The sequence below is a fragment of the Piliocolobus tephrosceles genome, chromosome 15 (genome assembly GCF_002776525.5).
Source record: "Piliocolobus tephrosceles isolate RC106 chromosome 15, ASM277652v3, whole genome shotgun sequence".
Classification (NCBI taxonomy): domain Eukaryota; kingdom Metazoa; phylum Chordata; class Mammalia; order Primates; family Cercopithecidae; genus Piliocolobus; species Piliocolobus tephrosceles.
In genome coordinates, this window is record NC_045448.1 from 24,542,817 (window position 1) to 24,567,351 (window position 24,535).

At 43.8% G+C, this 24,535-nt stretch overlaps 1 protein-coding gene across 1 annotated transcript in view; it reads left to right on the forward strand.

Moving 5' to 3' along the window:
- The window catches only part of APOB (apolipoprotein B), a 42,339-nt gene that overhangs the window by 1,212 nt on the left and 16,592 nt on the right, over nucleotides 1-24,535 (forward strand). The window contains exons 3-20 of the mRNA XM_023230042.1: nucleotides 379-494; nucleotides 1,771-1,916; nucleotides 4,708-4,861; nucleotides 5,575-5,730; nucleotides 7,110-7,234; nucleotides 7,914-7,999; nucleotides 9,300-9,519; nucleotides 10,244-10,471; nucleotides 12,770-12,887; nucleotides 13,000-13,146; nucleotides 14,200-14,411; nucleotides 14,674-14,911; nucleotides 15,756-15,932; nucleotides 17,932-18,123; nucleotides 19,309-19,476; nucleotides 19,957-20,168; nucleotides 23,088-23,270; nucleotides 23,881-24,002. Coding sequence (XP_023085810.1) covers nucleotides 379-494; nucleotides 1,771-1,916; nucleotides 4,708-4,861; nucleotides 5,575-5,730; nucleotides 7,110-7,234; nucleotides 7,914-7,999; nucleotides 9,300-9,519; nucleotides 10,244-10,471; nucleotides 12,770-12,887; nucleotides 13,000-13,146; nucleotides 14,200-14,411; nucleotides 14,674-14,911; nucleotides 15,756-15,932; nucleotides 17,932-18,123; nucleotides 19,309-19,476; nucleotides 19,957-20,168; nucleotides 23,088-23,270; nucleotides 23,881-24,002 — 3,000 coding nt within the window. The remainder of the gene's footprint in view (nucleotides 1-378; nucleotides 495-1,770; nucleotides 1,917-4,707; nucleotides 4,862-5,574; nucleotides 5,731-7,109; nucleotides 7,235-7,913; nucleotides 8,000-9,299; nucleotides 9,520-10,243; nucleotides 10,472-12,769; nucleotides 12,888-12,999; nucleotides 13,147-14,199; nucleotides 14,412-14,673; nucleotides 14,912-15,755; nucleotides 15,933-17,931; nucleotides 18,124-19,308; nucleotides 19,477-19,956; nucleotides 20,169-23,087; nucleotides 23,271-23,880; nucleotides 24,003-24,535) is intronic.

Consider the following 24,535-nt stretch of genomic DNA (forward strand, 5'->3'; position numbering starts at 1 on the left):
ACAGAATTAAGGCGTTTTCAAGCTAAAAAAGCATTAGAGAGAGTACTATTTGCGTCATGTTGTCATCTCTTAATTTACCAAAGGGTCTCTCATGCAGATTTTCTGAGCCCCATTACTTGACACTTGTCACTCCCTTCCCTGTGCCTCAGACGAGATATTCAAGACATGCCAGCTAATTTAAACATTAGCCTCAGCAAAAACATAATGGAGAAGTCAAATCTATAAAGGAAAATTAAGTATAATGTAAAGTCAATTAAAAACTAAATTGAGTTTAATTACATTTTAATTATCTATGCCACTGCGCCTCTCTGCCCAGAACTGGCTGTCCTTGGGAGAGCTATTTCTCCTATGCGGCTGATGTATTTCTCCCCACGTTAGGAGATGCGACCCGATTCAAGCACCTCCGGAAGTACACATACAACTATGAGGCTGAGAGTTCCAGTGGAGTCCCTGGGACTGCTGATTCAAGAAGCGCCACCAGGATCAACTGCAAGGTATGGAGGATGCAGGTGGGAGGGACCTAGAGCCCACAGCTTTCCCCTAGCCCTGTTCCAGCGGGTGCCCAACACGCGACCTTCCTTCCTAGAGATTGTGTACTGAGCAAACGCAGAACATCCCAGAACTGTTGTAATCTGATCAAAGCATTGGGACTTTGCCTCTGTTTGTAAGTCAGCCACATTGCTGAGATGTTGTCTGCCCCCGCCAAATTTCGCAAGCCAGATGTATTTTCCCGTTAACTTCCCAGATGCAATAGGAGTACGTGATCTAGATTAGCAGCACTGTGGGTCTATAGATTTCAGCGTGAGAGAAGCCCAGTAGGTGAGCTAACGGAGGCAGGCATCTCAGAATCGCACTGTGAAATGCAGTTTTTATAGTCTAAGTCCAACAGAATCTGTTGCTGAAAAATGAATAGAAAGAAGAAAAAAATATATAAACATACAGTTTGTTCTAAAACAAAACTTTGCTTATTATTGAGACTGGTTGTACTCATGTCACATACATCTGGAGCAGATCTATAGGCTGCTGCTGGGGTTTGGGTGGGGAAGAGAAGTCAAGCTGAGCAGTCACCTTTTTCAGAGAGTGCTGTAGCTCTTGTCTGTGCTGTCCAATATGGTAGACATGAGCCACAGTGGACTATTTAAATGGAATGAAATTAAAAATTCATATTCGTTGTCACATTAGCTGCATTTCAACTGCTCAACAGCCACCCTGGCTACTGGCTCCCATATTGAACAACACACATGTACAACATTTCTTTAAAGTTATTTGAATAGTGCTGGATAATAAGTAGGGATCCGCTAAAACTCCAGCTATATGCGAAGCTCTAAATAGGCCCTAATAGATATAATCAGTTTTTTGGGTGACATTAAGGGGATATTTGCTGTGGAAACTGAGGATGGCCCTCTTCCTGCTGTTTTTCTCCTTCACTCTCACTCCTAGTCTGCAGCGCTTCTATTTAACCACAGCTCTTTACAATTGAAGTGAGTAACTTTAGAACCAATAAAAGAACATCCTCCTTCCTGTGCATAGAGGCACACTTAAGAAACGTGTTACCCCGGGAGGGGGAAAAGGCCAGCAATAGGACTAAGACTCGGTTGGTGCACGGAGAACCCAGGAGGCATGTTGATAAGGCACGTGGTGTTGAGCAGGCAGTGGTGTTCCCAGCAAAATTCCCTTTAGTGCTCTGATTAGAGATTAAGCCCTGGGCTTCAGGGCCCACCTCTCATTCTTGATAGACAACCTCAATGCTATGCTACCCTGTATTCTCAGGTTGAGCTGGAGGTTCCCCAGCTCTGCAGCTTCATCCTGAAGACCAGCCAGTGCACCCTGAAAGAGGTGTATGGCTTCAACCCTGAGGGCAGAGCATTGCTGAAGAAAACCAAGAACTCCGAGGAGTTTGCTGCAGCCATGTCCAGGTAAGGCGTGTTGTACATGAGCACACACATATGTGTGTGTCCGCTGAGGTGTGAACTTGTGTGTTTACACCAGGCACGGATGTGACTCTAAGTATTTGTATTCCATATTCATCGTGGATCAGGGAATTGCTGTGTTTTCACAATCATCAAAAAGAGACAAGCATTATTTACCCTTCCCTAGTTAGGTTCCTTTAATTATCATTTTAATGTGTTTCTAAAAATCTCATGCTTTAAACTTCCTGAGATTATAAAACTGAGATGCTGTGTTTAAACAAGTGAATTCTTATTTAAAGAACTAAATAAGACCAGTGCTTGGTGGTCTTCAGTGCGGGGTCCCAGAGGCACTGGCTGCTGTGGCAGGCACATGGCGGGGCAGGGTCTGTTCAGCGCAGGGTAGAGGAACACCAAGGCTTCAGTGGCTCCCCTTCCTAGGCTGGCATTCAGCCACTGCACACGGATCGGCCACTGCAGCTGCATCTCTGCTGACTGATCAGGGCCCGTGTCACACCCATTGTAAATATTTTCAACATCACCCCTGCCTCATCCTCAGTCACAGTTTGTAGGGTCTTAGGTGTGTGCGAATACAGGCAGGATAGAGTTGTTAACTTGGTAGCATCAGAAAACTCCGTCTGTATTAGTCTGTTTCCATGCTGCTGATAAAGACATACCTGAGACTGGGCAATTTACAAAAGAAAGGTTTGTTGGACTCACTGTTCCATGTGGCTGGGGAGGTCTCACAATCATGGTGGAAGGTGAGGGAGAGCAAGTCACATCTTACGTAGATGACGGCTGGCAAAGAGAGCTTGTGCGGAGAAATTCCTGTTTTTAAAACCATCACATCTCCTGACACCCATTTGCAATCACGAGAGCAGCATGGGAAAGACCTGCCCCGTGATTCAGTCACCTCCCACTGGGTCCCTCTCACAACACGTGGGAATTCTGAGAGCTACAAGATGAGATTTGGGTGGGGACCCAGAGCCAAACCATATCACTATCCTTGCCCGTTTTTCAGTTTTACTAAACGTTAGATTCAGATGCCAGTCCTTTCTCGCCAAAATAGGCTGTGAGGCTTCTTTCCTTCCTATGCTTTATTTTCTCCAAGACTTAACTGTATGTGAGGGTGAGAGGTATGGTGGCAGGAGGAAGGAGTGGTTATTTTTTGGTCCTTGGTCTTCTCCAAATACAGAAGAGACTCCTGTTCTTGACAAGGAGGGCTTTCCAGGTTTGCATTTTCATGACTTTAACTGTCTTTTTAAAAAAATTGACATATAATAATTATACATATTTATTGAGAATATATTGATGTTTTGATATATGTAATGTACGGTGATCAGATCAGAGCAATTAGCATACCCATCATCTCAAACATTTATTGTTTCTTCATGTCGGGAACTTTCTGAGAGGGTGTAGGTTGTGGGAGATGAGTCTGTCACCTTTTCCTCCTGATGTAACCAGAGTGGCTGCAATCAGGTCCTCGGAAACTCAGAGAGTACCCAATGGGAAGTCCCTGAGACCAAAGTCAGCATGGGCTTCAGCCATGGCCTGACACCATACAAAAGAGTGACTGTCCAACAAGTGTACGGAAAGAAGCTCCAATTCGCTGGTAGTCAAGAAATACAAATTAATGTAACAACAAGATATTTATCCACTTATACCCACCAGACTGCAAAACTGGAAAACAGCAATAGCACCTGTTGCTGGCAGGCCAGTGAGGAAAAGTGTGCTGTCCTGAGCTGCTGGTGGAAATTAGAGCCATCAGACAATATCTACTCTAATTTAGAATACTTAATACCCTTTGACACAGATATTTTAGTCTCTGGGACTCTAGCCCATGAAAATAAAAGCAGTAATGTGTGAAGATAGGCATAAGGATGTTTGTTTTGGTATTGTTTGCATGGTTTAAAAAAATCCGGAAAGAGAGAAGGCAAATGCCATCAAATGGGACAATGTGTGAATAAATTACATATAGCCATAGAATGGAATGTTCTGCATGCAGCTTTTAAAAAATCTGTTAGAGCTATACCAAGTGACTCAGAAGGGTTTTTGTGAAGTATAATTAAGTGAGAAAAACAAGATAAAAGTATGAACAATACGATGCCACTTGTATAAAACAAACAATGACAAAATCTTTGTATGACTCTGTTTGCACTCACCCATGTTTACAGAGGATTGTGTGAGAGTGCAGAAACAAATGGAACAACCACTCAGGTGTCCGTATGGGAAGGATGGGCAAAGAGATCGATACGGGTGGAGAACAGAGCAGGGCTAGATGAGCCAAGCAAAAAACGTTAAAACACAGCTGGACCTGGTGGCTCATGCCTGTAGTCCCAGGACTTTGGGAGGCCGGGGCGGGCAGATCACCTGAGGTCAGGAGTTCGAGACCAGCCTGGCCAACAGGGTGAAACCTGTGTCTACTAAAAATACAAAAATTAGCTGGGTGTGACGGCAAATGCCTGTAGTCCTAGCTACTCCAGAGGCTGAGTCAGGAGAATCACTTGATCCCGGGAGGTGGAGGTTGCAGTGAGCTGAGGTTGCGCCATTGCACTCCAGCCCGAGTAACAGAGTGAGACTCCATTTCAAAAAAAGAATCACCAAAACATATGTATATGTGCATGCTTTTTTGAAAATGTATGCCTATGTGTAGCTATATTCTATGTTTACAAAGAAATGATGTCAGAAGAACAATTGGTTAAAAAAACTATGAGAAAAGCAACTTCAGTGCCACCTAGCTTACTTCCAGCAAGTTGTAATGGAGAAGGGCATTCCCATGACGATCCTCTCTCTGGGACAGGTACGAGCTCAAGCTGACCATTCCAGAAGGGAAGCAGGTTTTCCTTTACCCGGAGAAAGATGAACCTACACACATCCTGAACATCAAGAGGGGCATCATTTCTGCCCTCCTGGTTCCCCCAGAGACAGAAGAAACCGAGCAAGTGTTGTTTCTGGTGAGGATTCAGAAAGCTGATAGCAGTGGCCCTTGAAACTCATCTTCACGTGTTAGAGGCCAGTCCTACCATATGCAAAGCAGATTGTTGAGTCAGCTCCATGGCTAGTTACACAGGAAGCCATGGATTGGCGTGACATACTGGTGCCCGAGATTCCTCCTGCCCCTTGGGCTCACTGACAGATCATTCCAAGCAGGCTGATCAGGTTGGGTCTAATTTTAAAAGAGTTATTGAGGCATCCTGGCCACCCCACCCCCACTTTTCTTTAATGCTGTTCACCTGTGTTTGATGGGTTATGGTATAACACAGTAAATCCTGTGTGTATTTCAAACACCAAAAATAATGGGATCTCTTGCCAGTCTCTTTTACGAATTTCAGGGTTCAATGTGAGACAGAATTCATTTCACCTCAGTCCCATGAGCACTTTTGTGCCCTTATCTTGTTCTAATATCTCTATGACACCATACTGGGAGAAGACAGCGATGCATCCTGCAGAACCTTTCTGCGGACACACCCTTAACTGGTTTTCTCTCTCCCAACTTGGGCTGGCCAGGCACTAGCAAGACCACACTCTGCATAGGAGGAAAAAGAAAGTCCCTCCCAAGGCTAGATTCCTTCTGCCTTTTCTTTCACAATCCCCACCCCGTCCCTCCCAAGTACCCAAGGACGTTTTCCATGTTGAATATATGTGGTTGCATCTTCTGCCCCCATAGGATACCGTGTATGGAAACTGCTCCACTCACTTTACCGTCAAGACAAGGAAGGGCAATGTGGCAACAGAAATATCCACTGAAAGAGACTTGGGGCAGTGTGATCGCTTCAAGCCCATCCGTACAGGCACCAGCCCACTTGCTCTCATCAAAGGCATGGTAAGTCCCATGTCAGCACTGTCATGCACACCAAGGAGCATCCTCTTATTAATAACATTCCAAAATTTTCAAGCTAGTGGGCACCTTTGAGGACAGCCTGCCCAGTCTGTTTTTTATACAGACTACAGATAGGACCCTGAGCAGGCATGGGGAGGTCTGCCCAGGCTTCATGGCCTGGGATCAGTTGAGCCAGGCTCCTCCCTCCCAGCCCAGAGCTCTGTCTTTCCTCCTGTCCTTCTGTCACTGGCACTAAACCACCTCTACTCTCATCACTTGAGAGTAATGACTGCTCATCTCTGAGAAGGCTCCGGGGATGGATGTAGGGCAGCAAAACCACCTACTGTTCCTTCCTGCAGAAGGACTCCTTGTGCCAGCTCCAAGCCTCTGGCCTTTGAAGAAGTCCCAAGACCTGTGTTCTCCCCCGCTCCTTCATCCCATGAAGTGGAGTGACTTAGAGTGCTCCAGCTTCTTGTCCTCCCGCCCCTAGTACCACCCTGACCAAACACGACCCCTCTGCCTCTGGCCTGGAGCACCCTCTCCTCTCTGTTAAGTGGGGCCATGGAGCACCATATTACCTGAGCCTGCCTGACCCCTGCAACATGTTCCCTGATATGAGCCCCAGGCTGTCTCAGTGAACATGAAGAACTTGAGCAATCACTGTCATGCCGGGCCCTGTTCCTGGTCATTGTCCTTGGGGTTGAAAACAGGGAGTCTGATGACCATGAGTGCCACAGTCAGAAGAGTATAATGCACTGGCTTAGGGGTCTTTTCTGAGCATCTGCTGTGTGCTCAACCCTACTCTGGGCAGCACCAAGGAAGGGACAGTGGCAGATGAACCATGGACCTTCCCCTCAGGATGCTTCCAGTCTAACTCAGGAGCCAGGTCAATAAAGTATACATTGTATACTCAATAAGGTGATACGCTGAACAGTGCAGACAAGAAATCCTGGGCCTGATCAGGAAGGAGAAAGTATTATTCATGTAGCTCAGTGGGCAACGTTTCATGGAAGATGTGGAGCAAGAACCCGAAAAATGCAAAGAATGTGTAAATGAAACAGACATGCAAGAATGGGCTTTTGGGTAAAGAAAACTGACTGAGCAGGTGTGTGACGGGCTATGTGGTGGGATGGGCATGTGGAGGATACAAAGTTTAGACTTTGTCCAGTGGGGGTGGAAAAAGAGGAGTCTATAGCTTGACTCAGCTTTGGGGATGCCGACATGTTGCACCCCCTGGTCTAAATGTCAAGTACCCAGCTACCTTCTTTCTCTCAGTTTATCTAGTGGTACAGGACCCCTCCTCCCTTCTACCTTGAAGGTAAATGCTTTTGACAGAAGACACAGGGACCGATCAAAATGCTTGTCTCCAATCTCATTCACAGACCCACCCCTTGTCAACTCTGATCAGCAGTAGCCAGTCCTGTCAGTACACCCTGGACGCCAAGAGGAAGCATGTGGCAGAAGCCATCTGCAAGGAGCAGCACCTGTTCCTGCCTTTCTCCTACAAGTAGGTCACCTGATGCACTACTGATTTGTCATTTAATGGGTCAGTGTGAACTGAACACTTCTCAAGTGCTCTGTTCCAGGCAAACCTGTGCCTGGGAGGGAGGTATGGAGAAGGATAACATGCAATCCCTCCCTGTCCCCCTTTTTAAGCTAACAGGCCATTTGGCAGAAAAGTCCTAGGCATGCAAAACAACCGAAGACCAACAAAAGATATCTAAGACCCAGTCTTTAAGGGGTGTAGATCCAGAAAACCTGGGGATCACTGCAGGGTACCCTGGTTAGAAAAGGTTTCATGGAAGATTTGGGATATTGACTGGAAACTTGTATATCCAAATCCACTTTGAAAACTGACAATCAGTGAATATTTATTGAGTAACTGCCATATTCTTGGTTCTGTGCTGTGGCAGATACGAAAGAATTTCGAGACATTGCACTAGTTCCTATGTCTGGCCACTCAGACTAGTGGAGAGTATAAGGTATGCATGTCCTTTTGATGGGAGGATGACTAGCGTGACCAAGAAGAGGTGGATGTTATTCATTCAGGGCCAACAATGGCTGGATTTACCCATGCTTTGAAAGATGGGCAGGACTTGGGTAGATGCAGAGACAGGGGAAACCTTCAACATGGAAAGAATAATGTTCTGGCCATCCATGACATGATGTGCTTCCTTGGTTACCAGGAATATGTATGGGATGGGAGTACAAGTGACACAGACTTTGAAACTTGAAGACACACCAAAGATCAACAGCCGCTTCTTTGGTGAAGGTAAGACTTTTTGTCCACACAGTTGCTGGAAAATCTATCTAAGATGTGCCAATCATGGCTTAGCCACTTGCTGGGCCCTGTTAAATGTCTGCTGACTAACAAGTGATATGGACACTGGTGTTCTGGCTACCTCTATGAGAAAGCAAACTCATCTCAGGATGTCAAGTTGCAATGGCATAAAGAAAAAGAAGTTCCCAAAGCTACCTAGGCGTTTGTAAATAGAAAACTGGAATCCTAAGTTTAACATGACATATTTGGTAGCACTGATATCACCTATCCTGTGATAAGACCCAGAGCTGTCCCAGATGAGGTGGACCAAGTGGGAGAGAACCTTCAGAGTCCGTCCCAGATAGTAACCTCAGGAGTCAGTCTTTAGAGGTAGAAGGAACTCTAGCAATCTTGAGTCCACCCCTTACCCAGCATTGTATTGTATTTATATCTGTCCAAATTCCTTCTTGTACATTACCTCATTGTCCTTTTTGTGCACAGCAACCGGTGACGTCAGGTGGTAGAGAGGTGATTTTATACCTATTCTACAGAGGGGAAAGTGACACAGAGAGGCTTAGAGTTTGATGTAGACAAGGCCGTAGAATATTAGAGGGGGCAAATAAGTGCCCAGGTTGCAATCTAAGCCAGGACTCTTCTCATTACACCACACTTCCATGAGGACTTTTACCTCTCTTGCTGGCATAGGTCATAGTAGGTGGTGGAGAGGATACAAAAGTGTCTCCCCTCCCCCACAAGCTGCTGCTAGACCCAATTAGAAGAAATGGTGGTGGACATCAATGTGCCTGGTCCCAGTTGTAACCATGTCAATAGCAGCACCTCCTCACCAATATTTCAAGCTAAGGGTAACCTGATGATAGACTCAGATAAGTCTGAATTCCACTTCAGCTCTACCTCTTAGACCCTAAGAGCTCTTCAAAAGTAAGTTGCTCATTTCTGGGTCGCAGTTCCTCGTCTCTGGGTCTCATCTTTGTCTCATCTCTGGGACTCAGAGCTGAGATCCGGGGATGAGCAGTTTACATTGCCCAAAAACTCTGTGGGTCTCTGAAGCAGGGCTGAATTTATCTTTAAATTGAACAATAATGCCAACCCACAGGGACAGGGTGATGAGTCAGTGAAAACAATTAAGTCAATCACCAATGGCAGAGCCAGATCTAGCAGTCATTGAATACATGATAGTTTTCTTCCCTTTTCCCCTGTGCTGATACTCCACAATTTCCAGCTTCCAGTAGACAAAGATATGGTTGAGATGAAGAAGTAAGCTAGAGTTCCTTTGACACTTTCCATCTTCCAGGTACTAAGAAGGTGGGTCTCGCATTTGAGAGCACCAAATCCACATCACCTCTAAAGCAGGCCGAAGCTGTTTTGAAGACTCTGCAGGAATTGAAAAAACTAACCATCTCTGAGCAAAATATCCAGAGAGCTAATCTCTTCCATAAGCTGGTTACTGAGCTGAGAGGCCTCAGTGATGAGGCAGTCACATCTCTCTTGCCACAGCTGATCGAGGTGTCCAGGTATTTAATGGTTACAGCTCAACTTTTTATAAAACTGATGGTAACTGACTAAACTTTCAAACCTTGGCCAAATGGAGAATCTCAGGGACCATTTGGATATCAATCCAGTTAATCAATTAGTCAATCAGTTCATGATTGGTGGATAGAGAAATATCAGCTGATGTGCTAAGAGTTCCATGAAACATACACACATGCACACAGTGTTCAAGGCAGCTATGTATTTGTGTGTTAAAATAGGAGGAGAAGAGTTCCCACATTTTGATGGGTATCTTTTAATTCCTAGTTCTATTGCAGGTGCTCTCCAGAAGCTTATAGGCTGGTGGAGAGAGAACTCAGACAAAAAATATATGATTTCTCTACCCTTCAAGGCACTGGCTTTAAGCGCTATGAACGTGAGAGAAGAGACTGAGGCCAGGAATGAGACCCAGCTAATGTTGGCCAGGCATATTCTGTGTGCTGGCCAAAGGGGCTGTGATAACAGTCTTCTTGTCGCTACAGATCCACAGTCCCCTCTTGGGACTTTCCTCGATGAGGCTTCTCCTGTGGGTAATATTCCTAAGGAAAGCATCATGGCTCTGAGCTCCAAGTTGGGTTTTGAAAGACGGTTAGATTTGAATAGTGAATGAGGTGATTAAGGGCTCTCCTGGCAGAGGACACACCATGAGCAATATTTTATGTGCCCCGAAGGTGGTCTGTATAACTTTATCCATGTCTTTCTTCTCAGCCCCATCACTTTGCAAGCCTTGGTTCAGTGTGGACAGCCCCAGTGCTCCACTCACATCCTCCAGTGGCTGAAACGTGTGCATGCCAACCCCCTTTTGATAGATGTGGTCACCTACCTGGTGGCCCTGATCCCCGAGCCCTCAGCACAGCAGCTGCGAGAGATCTTCAACATGGCGAGGGAGCAGCGCAGCCGAGCCACCTTGTATGCACTGAGCCACGCGGTCAACAAGTGAGTTTCCGCACTGTATTTATCCTCCTAGGAGCAGAGGAACATCTTGCACTTCTGTGAGTCTCTGTATTAAAACTGAACCCCTCCTTCCACTTTCAAACTCTGCTCCTCACTCTTGTGTTTATTCTTGACCATTTTTGGAGTAACGACTTGAAATAAGAAATCAGCAAACACAAATTGAATTTTTAAAAATATTTTCTCTACATTATATTATAAAAGTTTTTGAACATAGCAAAGTTGACAGAATTTCAGAGGGAAAACCCCTGGAAAACCAGCTATCTCCTACCATTTAAGTGTTATTATATTTGCTTTATCACATATACATCCATCCATTAATTCCTCTTATTTTCTGAAGCATTTCAAAGTAAATTATAAACATTAACACACTTTCCCCTAAGTACTTCAGCATGCATATTATTAACTTCAGTTCAATATTAGTTAGCAGTATTTTCCTCTTAATTTTTTTTTTTTTTTGACATGGTTTCACTGTGTCACCCAGGCTAGAGTGCAGTGGCGCAGTCACGGCTTACTGCCGACTCAAATTCCTGGGCTCAAGTGATCCTCCCACCTCAGCCTCCTGAGTAGCTGGGACCACAGGTGCATGCTACCATGCCCTGGCTAATTTTTGTATTTTTTGTAGATACAGGGTTTCACCATGTTGCTCAGGCTGGCAGTTTTTCCTTTTGATGAAATTTGTTTGCTTTTTCTTTTTTACATTTTTATATAAATTTATGTGGAACAAGTGTAATTTTGTTATATGAATAGATTATGCAGTAGTTAAGTCAGGGCTTTCAGGATATCCATCACCCAGATAACATACAGTGTACTCACTAAGTAACTTCTCACCATCCATTTCCCTCCACTTCCACACCTGAGTCTCAATTGTCTTATCATTCCACACTCTCTGTCCTTGTGTGCACATTATTTAGCTCCCACGTATAAAGTGACAATGTGTAGTATTTGTCTGTGACTGTCCTGTTTTACTTAAGACAATGACCTCCAGTTCCATCCATGTTACTGCAAATGACATGATTTTATTCTTTTTATGGCTGAATAGTATTTTATTGCCTATACATTCCACATTTTTAATCCAATCGTCCATTGACAGACACTTAGGTTGATTCCATGCCTTTGCTATTGTGAATAGTGCTGTGATAAACATATGGGTGCAGGTATCCTTTGGATATAATGATTTCTTCTCCTTTGGGTATGCACCCAGTACTGGGATTGTTGGATTCGTTGGTAGTTCTATTTTTAGTTCTTTGAGAAATCTCTGTATTGTTTTCCATAGAGGTTGTACTTATTTACAATCCCATCAACAGTGGTTAACTGTTTCCTTTTCTCTGTATCCTCACCAGTATCTGTTATTTTTTGTCTTTTTAATAATGGCCCTCCTGACTGTTGTAAGATGTGATCTCATTGTGGTTTTAATTTGCTTTTCTCTAATGATTAGTAATGTTATGCATTTTTTCATATGCCTATTGCCATTTGTGTGTCTTCTTTTGAAAAATTGTCTATTCATGTCCTTTATCTACTTTTTAATGGGATTATTTGGGGGATTTTTGGTTGAGTTGTTTGAATTCCTTGTACATTCTGGATATTAGTACCCCACTGGATGAATAGTTTGCAAATATTTTCTCCCATTCTGCAGGTTGTTCACCCTGTTGATTATTTGTTTTACTGTGCAGAAGCTTTTTACTTTAATTAAGTTCTATTTGTCTATTTTTTTGTTGTTGTCTTTGCCTTTGAGGTCTTAGTCATGAATTCTTTGTCCAGGTCAACATCCAGAGAAGTTTTCCCTAGGTTTTCTTCTTGTACTTTTATAGTTTCAGGTCTTACATTTAAGTCTTTGATCTATCTTGAGTTGATTTGTGTATATGGTGACAGATAGTAGTCCAGTTTTATTCTTCTGCATATAGCAATCCAACTTTCCCAGCACCGCTTATTGAAAAGGGTGTCCTTTCTCTAGTGTATGTTTTTGCCAATTTTGTCAAAGATCCGTTGGCTGTAAGTATGTGACTTTATTTCTGGGTTCACTATTCTGTTCTGTTGATCTATGTGTCTATTTTTACGCCAGTATCATGCTGTTTAGATTACTATAGCCTTGTAGCATAATTTGAAGTCAGGTAATGTGATGCCTCCAGCTTTGTTCTTTTTGCTTAAGATTGCTTCAGCTACTCAGGCTCTTTTTGGATTCCATATGAATTTTATAATTATTTTTTCTCATTCAAAAGTTTGGATTTTAAGACAAACCTAACTGGGGTTACCGAGTCCTGACTCTTTTCTCTTATTCTGTAGCTATCATAAGACAAACCCTACAGTGACCCAGGAGCTGCTGGACATTGCTAATTACCTGATGGAACAGATTCAAGATGACTGCACTGGGGATGAAGATTACACCTATTTGATTCTGCGGGTAATCTCAGTCTTTTATATGACATAGATCATTTCAGAAGTGCTTTTCCTGGATACCTTTTACTTCCCTCTCCTGCACCCTGATGGGTTCTTGTTTCTTTTCTTTAACGCAGGTCATTGGAAATATGGGCCAAACCATGGAGCAGTTAACTCCAGAACTCAAGTCTTCAATCCTGAAATGTGTCCAAAGTACAAAGCCATCACCGATGATTCAGAAAGCTGCCATCCAGGCCCTGCGGAAAATGGAGCCTAAAGACAAGGTAAAGTCCACAAGAAGAGGTCTGAAAGTGAAAGTTCATTAACAAGGATTTGGAAGGTACTGGGGAAATGAGACTCTAAATTTCATCTACTGACTTTATTCTGCTGTTCCTTCCCTCCCTCCCTCCCTCCCTCCCTTCCTTCCCTCTTTGAGATGGAGTCTCACGCTATTTACCAGGGTGGAGTGCAGTGGCACGATCTCGGCTCACTGCAACTTCCACTTCCTGGGTTCAAGCAATTCTCCCTGCCTCAGCCTCCTGAGTAACTGGGATTACAGGCACATGCCACCACACCCAGCTAATTTTGGTATTTTTTAGTAGAGACAGGGTTTTGCCATGTTGACCAGGCTGGTCTTGAACTCCTGACCTCAGGTAATCCACCCGCCTCAGCCTCCCAAATTGCTGGGATTACAGGCGTGAGCCACTGCACCAGGCCTCTACTGTTTTCTAATTGCAAATTTCAACAAGCTTATTGACTTGACTGCCTAGCAGTATGTGACATGAGAGAAATACCTGACCTTGCTGCTATGTCAACATGCAGAATGTGAGATGTTTTTGCTACCTACCATCCACCTACCAGATTGACCATCCCTCTCATCATGGAAAAACATGCTTAATTTTCCCCCAATAACCTTAGGCTAGGATAGTCAACTTGGCCCCCTCTTAGGTGGCAATGACTCCAGAGCTTTGGAAACTACCTTATTTATTAGCCCCAAACTCTTACTACCCCTTCTCATCTTTACCCTCACATTAAAATAACTTAGGTTAAAACAACTTTATTTTCACTTAGTGAAACAAATCATAACTTGGCCATGATTTATGTGTTTTAATAGAATTGAATTCAACAGGCATTCCACAGGCATCTTCTGGGAACCCTTACTTGATAGTGCTCTAGGAAACATTGGCAAGAAGATTCAATACCAGCATTTGAAGAGTGATTACAGAGAAATTAGACCTGTGCTTAAGAAAGAGCTAGCAGACAATGCCAGTGTTTGCCAGGCACGTTCTGTGTTCTGACCATAGGACAGTGATAACCATCTCCTCTTTTGACTGCAGGACCAGGAGGTGCTTCTTCAGACTTTCCTTGATGATGCTTCTCCGGGAGATAAGCGACTGGCTGCCTATCTCATGCTGATGAGGAGTCCTTCACAGGCAGATATTAACAAAATTGTCCAACTTCTACCACGGGAACAGAATGAGCAAGTGAAGAACTTTGTGGCTTCCCATATTGCCAATATCCTGAACTCAGAAGAATTGGATATCCAAGAGTAAGTAAGAGCAATTTTAACCCATGTACCACTGAGGGCCCTAAGCTGGAATTCCAACGCTAGGTTTTGGCATAGCCACTGTCTGCCCTTGCTTCTGAAACAAACACTTGTGCAAATGTGTAGCAGACCTAGACCCAAAGTCTTAGGGTAAATGAAATCCAGACATTTTGGTAGTGATTGGAAATCCATATTTACTTGGGCTGCAAGAGTCAAAGGATAATAACATGGTGTGTCAGCTCAAAATGTCCTTCTTCTTATCTAGTCTGAAAAAGTTAGTGAAAGAAGCTCTGAAAGAATCTCAACTTCCAACTGTCATGGACTTCAGAAAATTCTCTCGGAACTATCAACTCTCCAAATCTGTTTCTCTTCCATCACTTGACCCAGCCTCAGCCAAAATTGAAGGAAATCTTATATTTGATCCAAATAACTACCTTCCTAAAGAAACTATGCTGAAAATGACCCTTACTGCCTTTGGATTTGCTTCAGCTGACCTCTTCGAGGTAAGTGTGAAGAGTTCAAGGTTCTCTAGCCCATTCTGTACAGCATCATAAACAGAGAGTCCCTGGGAGCCAGAAGCTAGCCAGAAGAAAACAAGAACCACCAGGCACTTCCTACCATGACTCTGAGGCTTTCTTCTTTCCCTCCTTCCCTGCCTTCCTCTCTCCCCGCTGGGGGTCACCTGAAGCATGACTTCTTAACATTAATAGAAATGCAGGCCGGGCAAAGTGGCTCACTCCTGTAATCCCAGCACTTTGGGAGGCCGAGGTGGGTGATCGAGACCATCCTGGCTAACACAGTGAAATCCGTCTCTACTAAAAAAATACAAAAAAAATTAGCCGGGCGTGATGGCGGGCGCCTGTAGTCCCAGCTACTTGGGAGGCTGAGGCAAGAGAATGGCGTGAACCCGGAAGGCGGAGCTTGCAGTGAGCAGAGATGGCACTGCTGCACTCCAGCCTGGGCGACAGAGTGAGACTCTGTATAAAAATAAAAATAAAAAATTGAAATGCAGATGTCTCGTCTTTAAGTCCCAAAGCCAAGGAAGCATATGTGCTGCCTAGTCAGATCTGCTTCAAATCTCAAATTCACTCCCAACTCTGAACCCTTGGTTGAATTACTTGTCCTCTCTGAACCTTACTTGCTTTTTTCTGGAAGAGGCAGCAAGTAATAAGGTCAAGATTCTAGTGAGATTTTAATAAAGCAGCTCCTGTGAAGTGCTAAGGTCAGTTCTTGGCCTGTGGTATTCAAATACTTGTTTAGATAAATGGACATCAAGAGGGGGAACTACTAGGCTGGCATACAACAAAGAAAGATGATGCCATTTTCTTGTCTGATTTTCTTTCTCAGATTGGCTTGGAAGGAAAAGGCTTTGAGCCAACATTGGAAGCTCTTTTTGGGAAGCAAGGATTTTTCCCAGACAGTGTCAACAAAGCTTTGTACTGGGTTAATGGTCAAGTTCCTGATGGTGTCTCTAAGGTCTTAGTGGACCACTTTGGCTATACCAAAGAGGATAAACGTGAGCAGGTGTGTATTTGTCAAGTATCTTCTTAAGGAAAGCTTTGGGTCTCAATGCAAAAACAATTCTTTTCTAAGCAAGGAAGTCATCAAAATATTATCTAACTGAAGTGATAACTATGGTTTTTATCAACCAGACCTGCTGGGATAAGGGCCAGTATCTTCAGCAGTTAAAGGTCTCCTGAAATTCAGTGTGCCCAGAAAAAAGACTTCTATCCTCAGAAGTACTCTAGGATAACAATTAAGAGTATGAACTCTGGGCTGGGCGTGGTGCCTCACACCTGTAATCCCAGCACTTTGGGAGGCTGAGGTGGGTGGATCACAAGGTCAGGAATTTGAGACCAGCCTGGCCAACATAGTAAAACCCCATCTCTACTAAAAATACAAAAAACTAGCCGGGCATGGTAGTGGGGGCCTGTAATCCCAGTTACTCGGGAGGCTGAGGCAGGAGAATTGCTTGAACCCAGGAGGTGGAGGTTGCAGTGAGCCGAGATTACGCTGTTACACTCCAGCCCAGGTGACAGTGTGAGGCTCTGTCTTAAAAAAAAAAAAAAAAAAAAAAAAGTATGAACTCTGGGCATGGATTTAATTCTAACTTCCCTGTCTTGAAATTGTGTGCACTTGGGGAAGTTGGTTGATATTATGTGTATCTGTTTCTGTCTGCATCCCAGACTACTAATAATAGTCCAAACCTCACAAGGTTATTTAAAGACAACGAAATAAGGCATCTAAAATTCCAAGTGCAGTGCCTGATGCTGGCATTGATTGTTCAATAAGCAGACACTATTGCGAGTTTTAAATTAATATTTTCATTATTATTAACTGCTTTCTTTGGTGCTCACTGCCATCAGTGCACTAGCAAGTGATACCAAAATTCCACTTTGAAGCTAGTAATGAACCCCTATTTATGGAGCAAACTAGGCTGTATGATCTGGAGCTTATTCTTGAATTTTCTGCTACCCAATGTGTGGTCTGGTCAGAAATGCAGGTTCTCAGGCTTCACCCACAATCTACTGAATCAGAAGCTGTATTTTAGCAAGACCTCATGTGACTTGTATGCACATTCAAGTTTGCAGAGCAAGGCAGTAATTTACCCCTCCAAGCTCACTGTTGAGCACCAGTTCCATCTTCTAATTTCCTGACCCCCACTTGAGGCGGAGGGTCTTTGATCTGCTTTGAGTCTGTCAATTTCACATTATTTTTTCCCCCAATGCCTGGGCATCCATCTCTGAGATTCTTCTTCTCTCTAAGAAGAACTTGTCTAGATCAAGTGTTCTTCAAACTTTTGGTAAATTTACATAGCAGCTACATTTCCTTAAGAAATACTTTGGGCCGGGCGTGGTGGCTCAAGCCTGTAATCCCAGCACTTTGGGAGGCCGAGACGGGCGGATCACGAGGTCACAAGATCAAGACCATCCTGGCTAACACGGTGAAACCCCGTCTCTACTAAAAAATACAAAAAACTAGCCGGGCGAGGTGGCGGGCGCCTGTAGTCCCAGCTACTCGGGAGGCTGAGACAGGAGAATAGCCTGAACCCGGGAGGCGGAGCTTGCAGTGAGCTGAGATCCGGCCACTGCACTCCAGCCTGGGTGACAGAGCGAGACTCTGTCTTAAAAAAAAAAAAAAGAAAGAAAGAAACACTTTGTAGTCTTCACTGGTCAAAGAAGAGAAAGCTAAGCAGGGAATGGGTGGGAGACAGAGGATCTTCTAATCTTGAGGATCCTGGCATACTGGAGAGCAGGGACCCCTCCCCTCACCCCACCACATCTTACTATGTCTACAGATTTTTAAATTAAGAATAGCTTTTAGAGTGCCACTATCCCTGACGAGACCTTAGTTCTTTCACCTCTGTTTAGAGAAATTAGCCTGGACTTCAGTGTCTCCCTGTTCCTCACCTGAAGCATTTTTTAGGCCCATCCTGGCTGCAGCAGACAGGTCCCACATTGGGAACTAAAAGGTGTTTGACATTGCTGACATCTCACTGGCCATTTTATTACTAAACTCTCAGGACATGGTAAATGGAATGATGTTCAGTGTTCAGAAGCTGATTGAAGATTTGAAATCCAAAGAAGTCCCGGAAGCCAGAGCCTACCTCCGCATCTTGGGAGAGGAGCTTGGCTTTGCCAAGCTCCATGACCTCCAGTTCCTTGGAAAACTGCTCCTGATGGGTGCCCGCACTCTGCAGGGGATCCCTCAGATGGTAAGTCAGGCATGAGACCAGACGTTGGTTTTTTTAGATCGCCCAGATGTCCTTATGATCACAACTGCACAAGACAGAAAAGATGCTTGTACTTTCTTCAAAGATGCAGGTTCACCTTGAATTTCACTGAAGATGACTCTTGGATCACAAGGAGCTGTTAACATTTAGAAATTAAGCTATTCATAAAGTTAGCTATATTTTTAAGAGCATTAATTTGTTCATCTGGAAAACAATGTTCGGTATACCTTTGCTGAAAGTCCTTTTATTTTTATTTTTATTGTTTTAATTTTTTGAGATGGAGTGTTGTTCCCAGGCTGGAGTGAAGTGGTGCAGTCTCGGCTCACTGCAACTCTGCCTCCCGGGTTCAAGCAATGCTCCTGCCTCAGCCTCCCAAGTAGCTGGGACTACAGACACACACCAGCATGCCCAGCTAATCTGTGTACTTTTAGTAGAGACAAGGTTTTACCATGTAGGCCAGGCTGGTTTTGCACTCCTGACCTCAACGGATCCGCCAGCCTAGGCCTCCCAAAGTGCTGGGCTAACAGGCATAAGCCACTGCACCCGGCCTGAAGGTCCTTTTACTGTTGAAATGATATAATGATTATAAAAAAAAGTATTTGGCAAACTATAATTCACTATCTAAATTGCTATAATTTTTATTATTAATTTATTAATAAAAGGAAATATATAAATGTATTCCTATGGCTTGATAAAAAAAAATGTTGACTTTAAGAAAACAGGTCTCAAGCTATTTTATGGAAATACTATTTAAAAAATAAAACCCAATGCAAACTGATGTTTTAAAAAATGATTTTATCATAATATATTTCAAGTACACCTTCACTTACAGTCAGACTCCAGAACACCAGAATTAAGCCATGACCATATATATGATACTTAAAGTCCATAAAGCTCTGAGGCCCAGCAATATTCTTAAGAGCCTTCTGAATCTAGTTGAAAATGACATGATATTTGTCTAGTGAATTTTCTTCTATCCTGATTCACTGAAAATGGTAAAAACATCAGTTTGATCTTTATTTATCAACCTATTCAGCTCATCAAAATATGCTAGTCCTTCCTTTCTAGATAAAGAGGAATTACTCTCCAATGTATGGAAGGTTGCGTTTAACAAAACTGACTTTAAAAAGACTTACTTTTATTTGCTCTCCCCTGTTGGGTCTATAGATTGGAGAGGTCATCAGGAAGGGCTCAAAGAACGACTTTTTTCTTCACTACATCTTCATAGAGAATGCCTTTGAACTCCCCACTGGAGCTGGATTACAGTTGCAAATATCTTCATCCGGAGTCACTGCTCCTGGAATCAAGGCTGGAGTGAAACTGGAAGTAGCCAATGTAAGATTCTGTTTGCCTTTTGATTTCTTAGGTTATTATTTTCTTCCAGGGTGAGTTTCTTGTGAAAACACATTTTAAAATGTGTTTTCAGTTCAAGACAAAATGCATCATCAGTGTAATCATCTTATTATTTTTTATGAAAAACTTTAAGCTTCCACCAGAATGCACCACCTCACTAGCTCCAGTAGTGGTACGGCCACAAGACAAGAACTCAGTTCTCTCAATAAATGAGTATTCCTATCATCTTTTTAAACTGATTCTGCCTAATATGAACTCAGGTACTTTCTAGTTCTGGGTAGTGTAGTCCAACTCTAGAGAAATGAGAACTTGCTTTCCTTCTTCCAAACAAATCCCAGTAATGTTTCCAAAGGTGTGAGTTATCCAGGAAGTGTTTGCCCGGAGGTGAGAAAGGTGGTTGGTCTGACTGACAGGGGACTGAAGTATTGAATGAATCTGAATGGGTTGTTTTCTGACTTACAGATGCAGGCCGAACTGGTGGCAAAACCCTCCGTGTCTGTGGAGTTTGTGACAAATATGGGCATCGTCATTCCAGACTTCGCTAGGAGCGGGGTCCAGATGAACACCAACTTCTTCCACGAGTCAGGCCTGGAGGCTCGTGTTGCCCTAAAAGCTGGGCAGCTGAAGTTTATCCTTCCTTCCCCAAAGAGACCAGTCAAGCTGTTAAGTGGAAGGTAATTCTTTCAGCCAAGTCTGCCCAGCCAGTTTGAAAGAGAGAACAGAGAATGTATCTGCAGGATTTCGCTAGGTTAAACAGTTGATTGAGATCATTCAGGTCCTGAGGAAGTGGGAGAGAAATAGAGAGGAGAGATTCTCGGTTACCTATTTTAATTCTCGCCTAGACTTACTACATAACTACATAATTACCTTTCTTCTACTTTCCACATTTTACTAAATTGTCCTTTATCTTTCTGCTTTGAGACTTATTAAGACCTACTGCTTAATTAGTTTTAATTAACTTGTGATTTTTTGTTATCTATTTGTTTTGAGAATGAAGAAACAATAGCTCCGGAGAGAACATCTTTGGGAAATGAATTATTTTTCACCCCAAAAATTACCTAAGAACATATTGATTTGAGGTAGCTAGGTCAGCAGGTAAAGCATGAAACTCCTAACCTCGTGATAATGGGATACAGACTCTTATGGAGAGTTCCATTTTAAGTGGCACCCTCAACCATTGATTTACCTTAGTTTTCATATTTTAGACACACTCATGTGTTCATTCAAAAATAATATTTAATTGGCCAGCCACAGTGGTTCACGCCTGTAATCCCAGCACTTTGGGAGCCCCAGGTGGATGGATCGCTTGAGCCCAGGTGTTCAGAGAGCAGCCTGGGCAACATGGCAAAACCCCATCTCTACAAAAAAAAAAAAATAATAACAAAATTAGCTAGACATGGTGGCGCATGCCTGTAGTTCCAGCTACTCAGAAGACTGAGATGGGAGGATCGATTGAGGCCAGGAGTTCAAGCCTTCAGTGAACCATGCTTGCACCACTACACTCCAGCTTGGATGACAGAGCAAGACCCTGTCTCACAGAAGCCGAATATAGTATATTTAATTGCTTAATATGTGCCACATATGTTGAGTGAGACATGCAAGGTCCCTGACCTTTGAATGCTTACATTTTATAAGGGAGACACACAATAAAGCAAGCAGTAATCATAGAGTAAGGGCTAAGTTATAGAAAGTATTAGAATACCATGAAATTTTATATCATGTAACCTGTGCTAGTCAGGGAATGCATTCTGAAGCAAGTGTACTTGACCTGATAACTGAGGATTGTGTCAGAGTCATTTAGGCAAAGGAGAAAGGAGTGAGTGTTCCAGGCAAAAGGAGAAAAGCAGGTAATGGCCTGAAGGTAAAGGAATATGGTTCAAGGAACTGGAAGAAGTGCTTAAGGTGCTCAGGGAATAACAGGGAGAGGTAGGCAGGGGAGAGACCATCCCCAACCATGGAAGCCATCCTAAGGAGTCTGGACTCTTTTGAAGGCACAGAAGTTGAAGAGGGGAGCAGAAATAAGATAGGGGTGATATTTTAGAAGAAATACTCTGACTCTAGCGTGGAAAATGGGTGGGAAGGAGGCACAGCTGGACACGAAGAGACCATTGGGCATCTCTTACGATCCTGTGTGGCTAAGAGCTGATAATGGCCTGCAATGGAGGAAAGCCAGGTATAGAAAGGAGTAAGCAGATTCTAGAACTTTCTAAGAGGCAGAATCATAAGTACTGGGTGATTAATTGGGTATGGGGACAGGGAAAAAGAAAGAAGAAAAGAGGAAGGAGGCGCCCTTCACTTAAATCAGAACTATAGTAGGAGAGCTTCTGGTTTCAAGGAAGGTGACAAATTCAGTTTTGGATGTGCTGCATTTGATGTCCTATGAAACAACCAGTTTAGAAATCTAGTGGCAAATAGATCTGTGGATCTGAGCCCAGTAAAGAGGCTTGGGCTCCACATATGGATTTGGGAATCATTAGTATACAGAGGTTGTTGTGGTTAAACAGCAACTGGTGTAGAGTGAGACATGAGAGATGAGGACAGAAATATGGAGAAGACAAACATGTAAAGGAAGAAGAGGAATAACCAGCAATGAGTTAGAAGAAGTGACCAGAGAAGCAGAAGGAGAACCAAAGCCACAAAAGTTCGCAGAAGCCAAAGAGCAGCCATGGGGGAGATCACCCCATGGGTAGGCAAAAGTTGGCATTAGGACTCCAGCACATCAGCAAAGCTTGGTCTTATGGCACCCCCAACTTGGAGGAGCAATACTTGCAGGAAAATGTGCTATTTCAAAGAAAGCATCCTTAGAAAAAAACAGGCCAGTGTTGAACTTTCTTACATATACTAAGTTTTTAAGTACACACTTGGAAGGAAGGTGCCATCATCTCTTCAGATGTGAGAGGCTCCAGGGTCTTAGTCTGGTCATGAATGTGCAACTCTACTGAAGGCTTCTGGGAGGACAAGGAAGATAAAACCTAAATATGCCCATTGGATGTAGGAGCAAGGAGGGCATTAGAGACATTGATGAAAGCATTTTCAGAAGATGGAATGAGCAATCAGAACACAGTTTAGTGAAGCACATCGGGAGGAAGTGGAGACTGCAAAGGCAGACAACTCTCGATGGTGAGGAAGACAAGAGAAAGCAAGAAAAGAAAGAAAGGAGCGTAGGCGAGGGGCACAGGAAGAGACTTGAATGTGCTTAATGCAGGTGGAAGGAAGCAGTAAAGAGTAGGGGATTTCACATGAAAGAGACAGTTTCTCTTGCCCTGCGTCGTAGGAAGGAAGGGGCACACTGAAGTTCAGCCCCAGTGAACTTAACATCTCTGAGCCTCTGCTTCTGTAAAATGAGAACCATAAGCCTACTGTTGTGGGGATTACAGGAAACAGATGGAAAGAACTCAGCCAGAAGCTCCAGAGTCACTCTCATGGCTTGTCATATTGATGTTCTAATATTATTTGTTTCTCAGTAAATCAAATAGAGATAGGTGTGGACTGAGGGAAGACAAGGATAAGGGGGTATTTACACCCTGAGAATTTGTGATGTTCATTTTTATCCATGACTTGGCAATAACTCAGGTATTTTTGTTCTTCACCAGCAACACGTTACATTTGGTCTCTACCACCAAAACGGAGGTGATCCCACCTCTCATCGAGAACAGGCAGTCCTTGTCAGTTTGCAAGCAGCTCTTTACTGGCCTGAATTACTGCACCTCAAGCGCTTACTCCAACGCCAGTTCCACAGACTCCGCCCCCTACTATCCGCTGACCGGGGACACCAGGTTAGAGATGCTCAGTGCCTGACCCAGCATTTTCTCACCTTCTACATCATGGCCACCTAGCATGGCACAGGAAAAAAATGCTCTGTGTTGTCAGCCCCTGTCACTAGCCTTCTGGGTTTGCACCATCTTTGGGTATTTAAAGCAGGGTCCTCTGGCCAACACGTTGGGTGTCCCCTTTTGCTTCCTTGTATACAGGACAGGATCACAGCACAGACCCTAATTTGCTCCTAATTCAGTGTCCATATTTCTGAGCCTCCAGACCCATTGCTATGAACTTCCTGGAGCCCATCAATGAGGCTGAAGCCTTCACCATACTTAGGTGGCTCCCTGTCTTCAGCCCCCAAGTTCCAGTGCTTGTTCTCAGCTTTGCTGAAACAACCAGCCAACTCCTGCTCCGCTTGTCCAAAGTCTTGGGAATCCTGGTGTCTGCCCTTGCCTTGGGTTCTTGTAGGACTGAGGGATCAAAAAGATCATCTTAGTTAAGGGCAAGGGACAATGTTAAAATAAGGACCATATTTTTGTTGCATTTGAGGCTGAATTGTTTTGGGGACATTATCTCCATCCTTGAAAGCTCTAACATTATGCACTGTCTTCATTGTAACATCTTCAGATTAGAGCTGGAACTGAGGCCTACAGGAGAGGTTGAGCAGTATTCTGTCAGTGCAACCTATGAGCTCCAGAGAGAGGACCAAGCCTTGGTGGACACCCTGAAGTTTGTAACTCAAGCAGAAGGTGAGTATTCAAAACACAGCTGCTTCATCTCTGCTCGCAGTCTCAGGTTCAGAATTCATGAGGAGAACACATGTAATTTAACCTATTTAACAAATATTAACCGAGTACCCAATAAGTGGCAGTCCTATTTTAAGACCTGGGGCTAGAACACTGAATAATGGAGTCTCTGCCTTCGTGGAAGTTACAGTGAACAACCAAACAAGTTAATATTTGGAGTGTCAGATCAGTACTGGGGCGGAAAACAGAGCATAGACTGGTCTAGGGAAGGCTAGGAGTAAGAGGGAGGAAGAAGGGAAGGGAAAGCAGTGCATTTGGAATAATAAGGGAAAGTCTCCCTGGTAAAGTGAGTATAAGGAGACCTAACAGAGATAAGGGGAGAAGCAGTGTGGTAAGACTGTTACAGGCAGAGGGACCAGCAGGTGCAAAGGCCCTGAGGCTGACATATTGCTGCCATGTTTCAAGGAAAGGAAGGAAGCCAGTATGGCTGGAGCAGAAAGACCAGGGAGAAAAGAGGTAGAAGATGAGGACAGAGA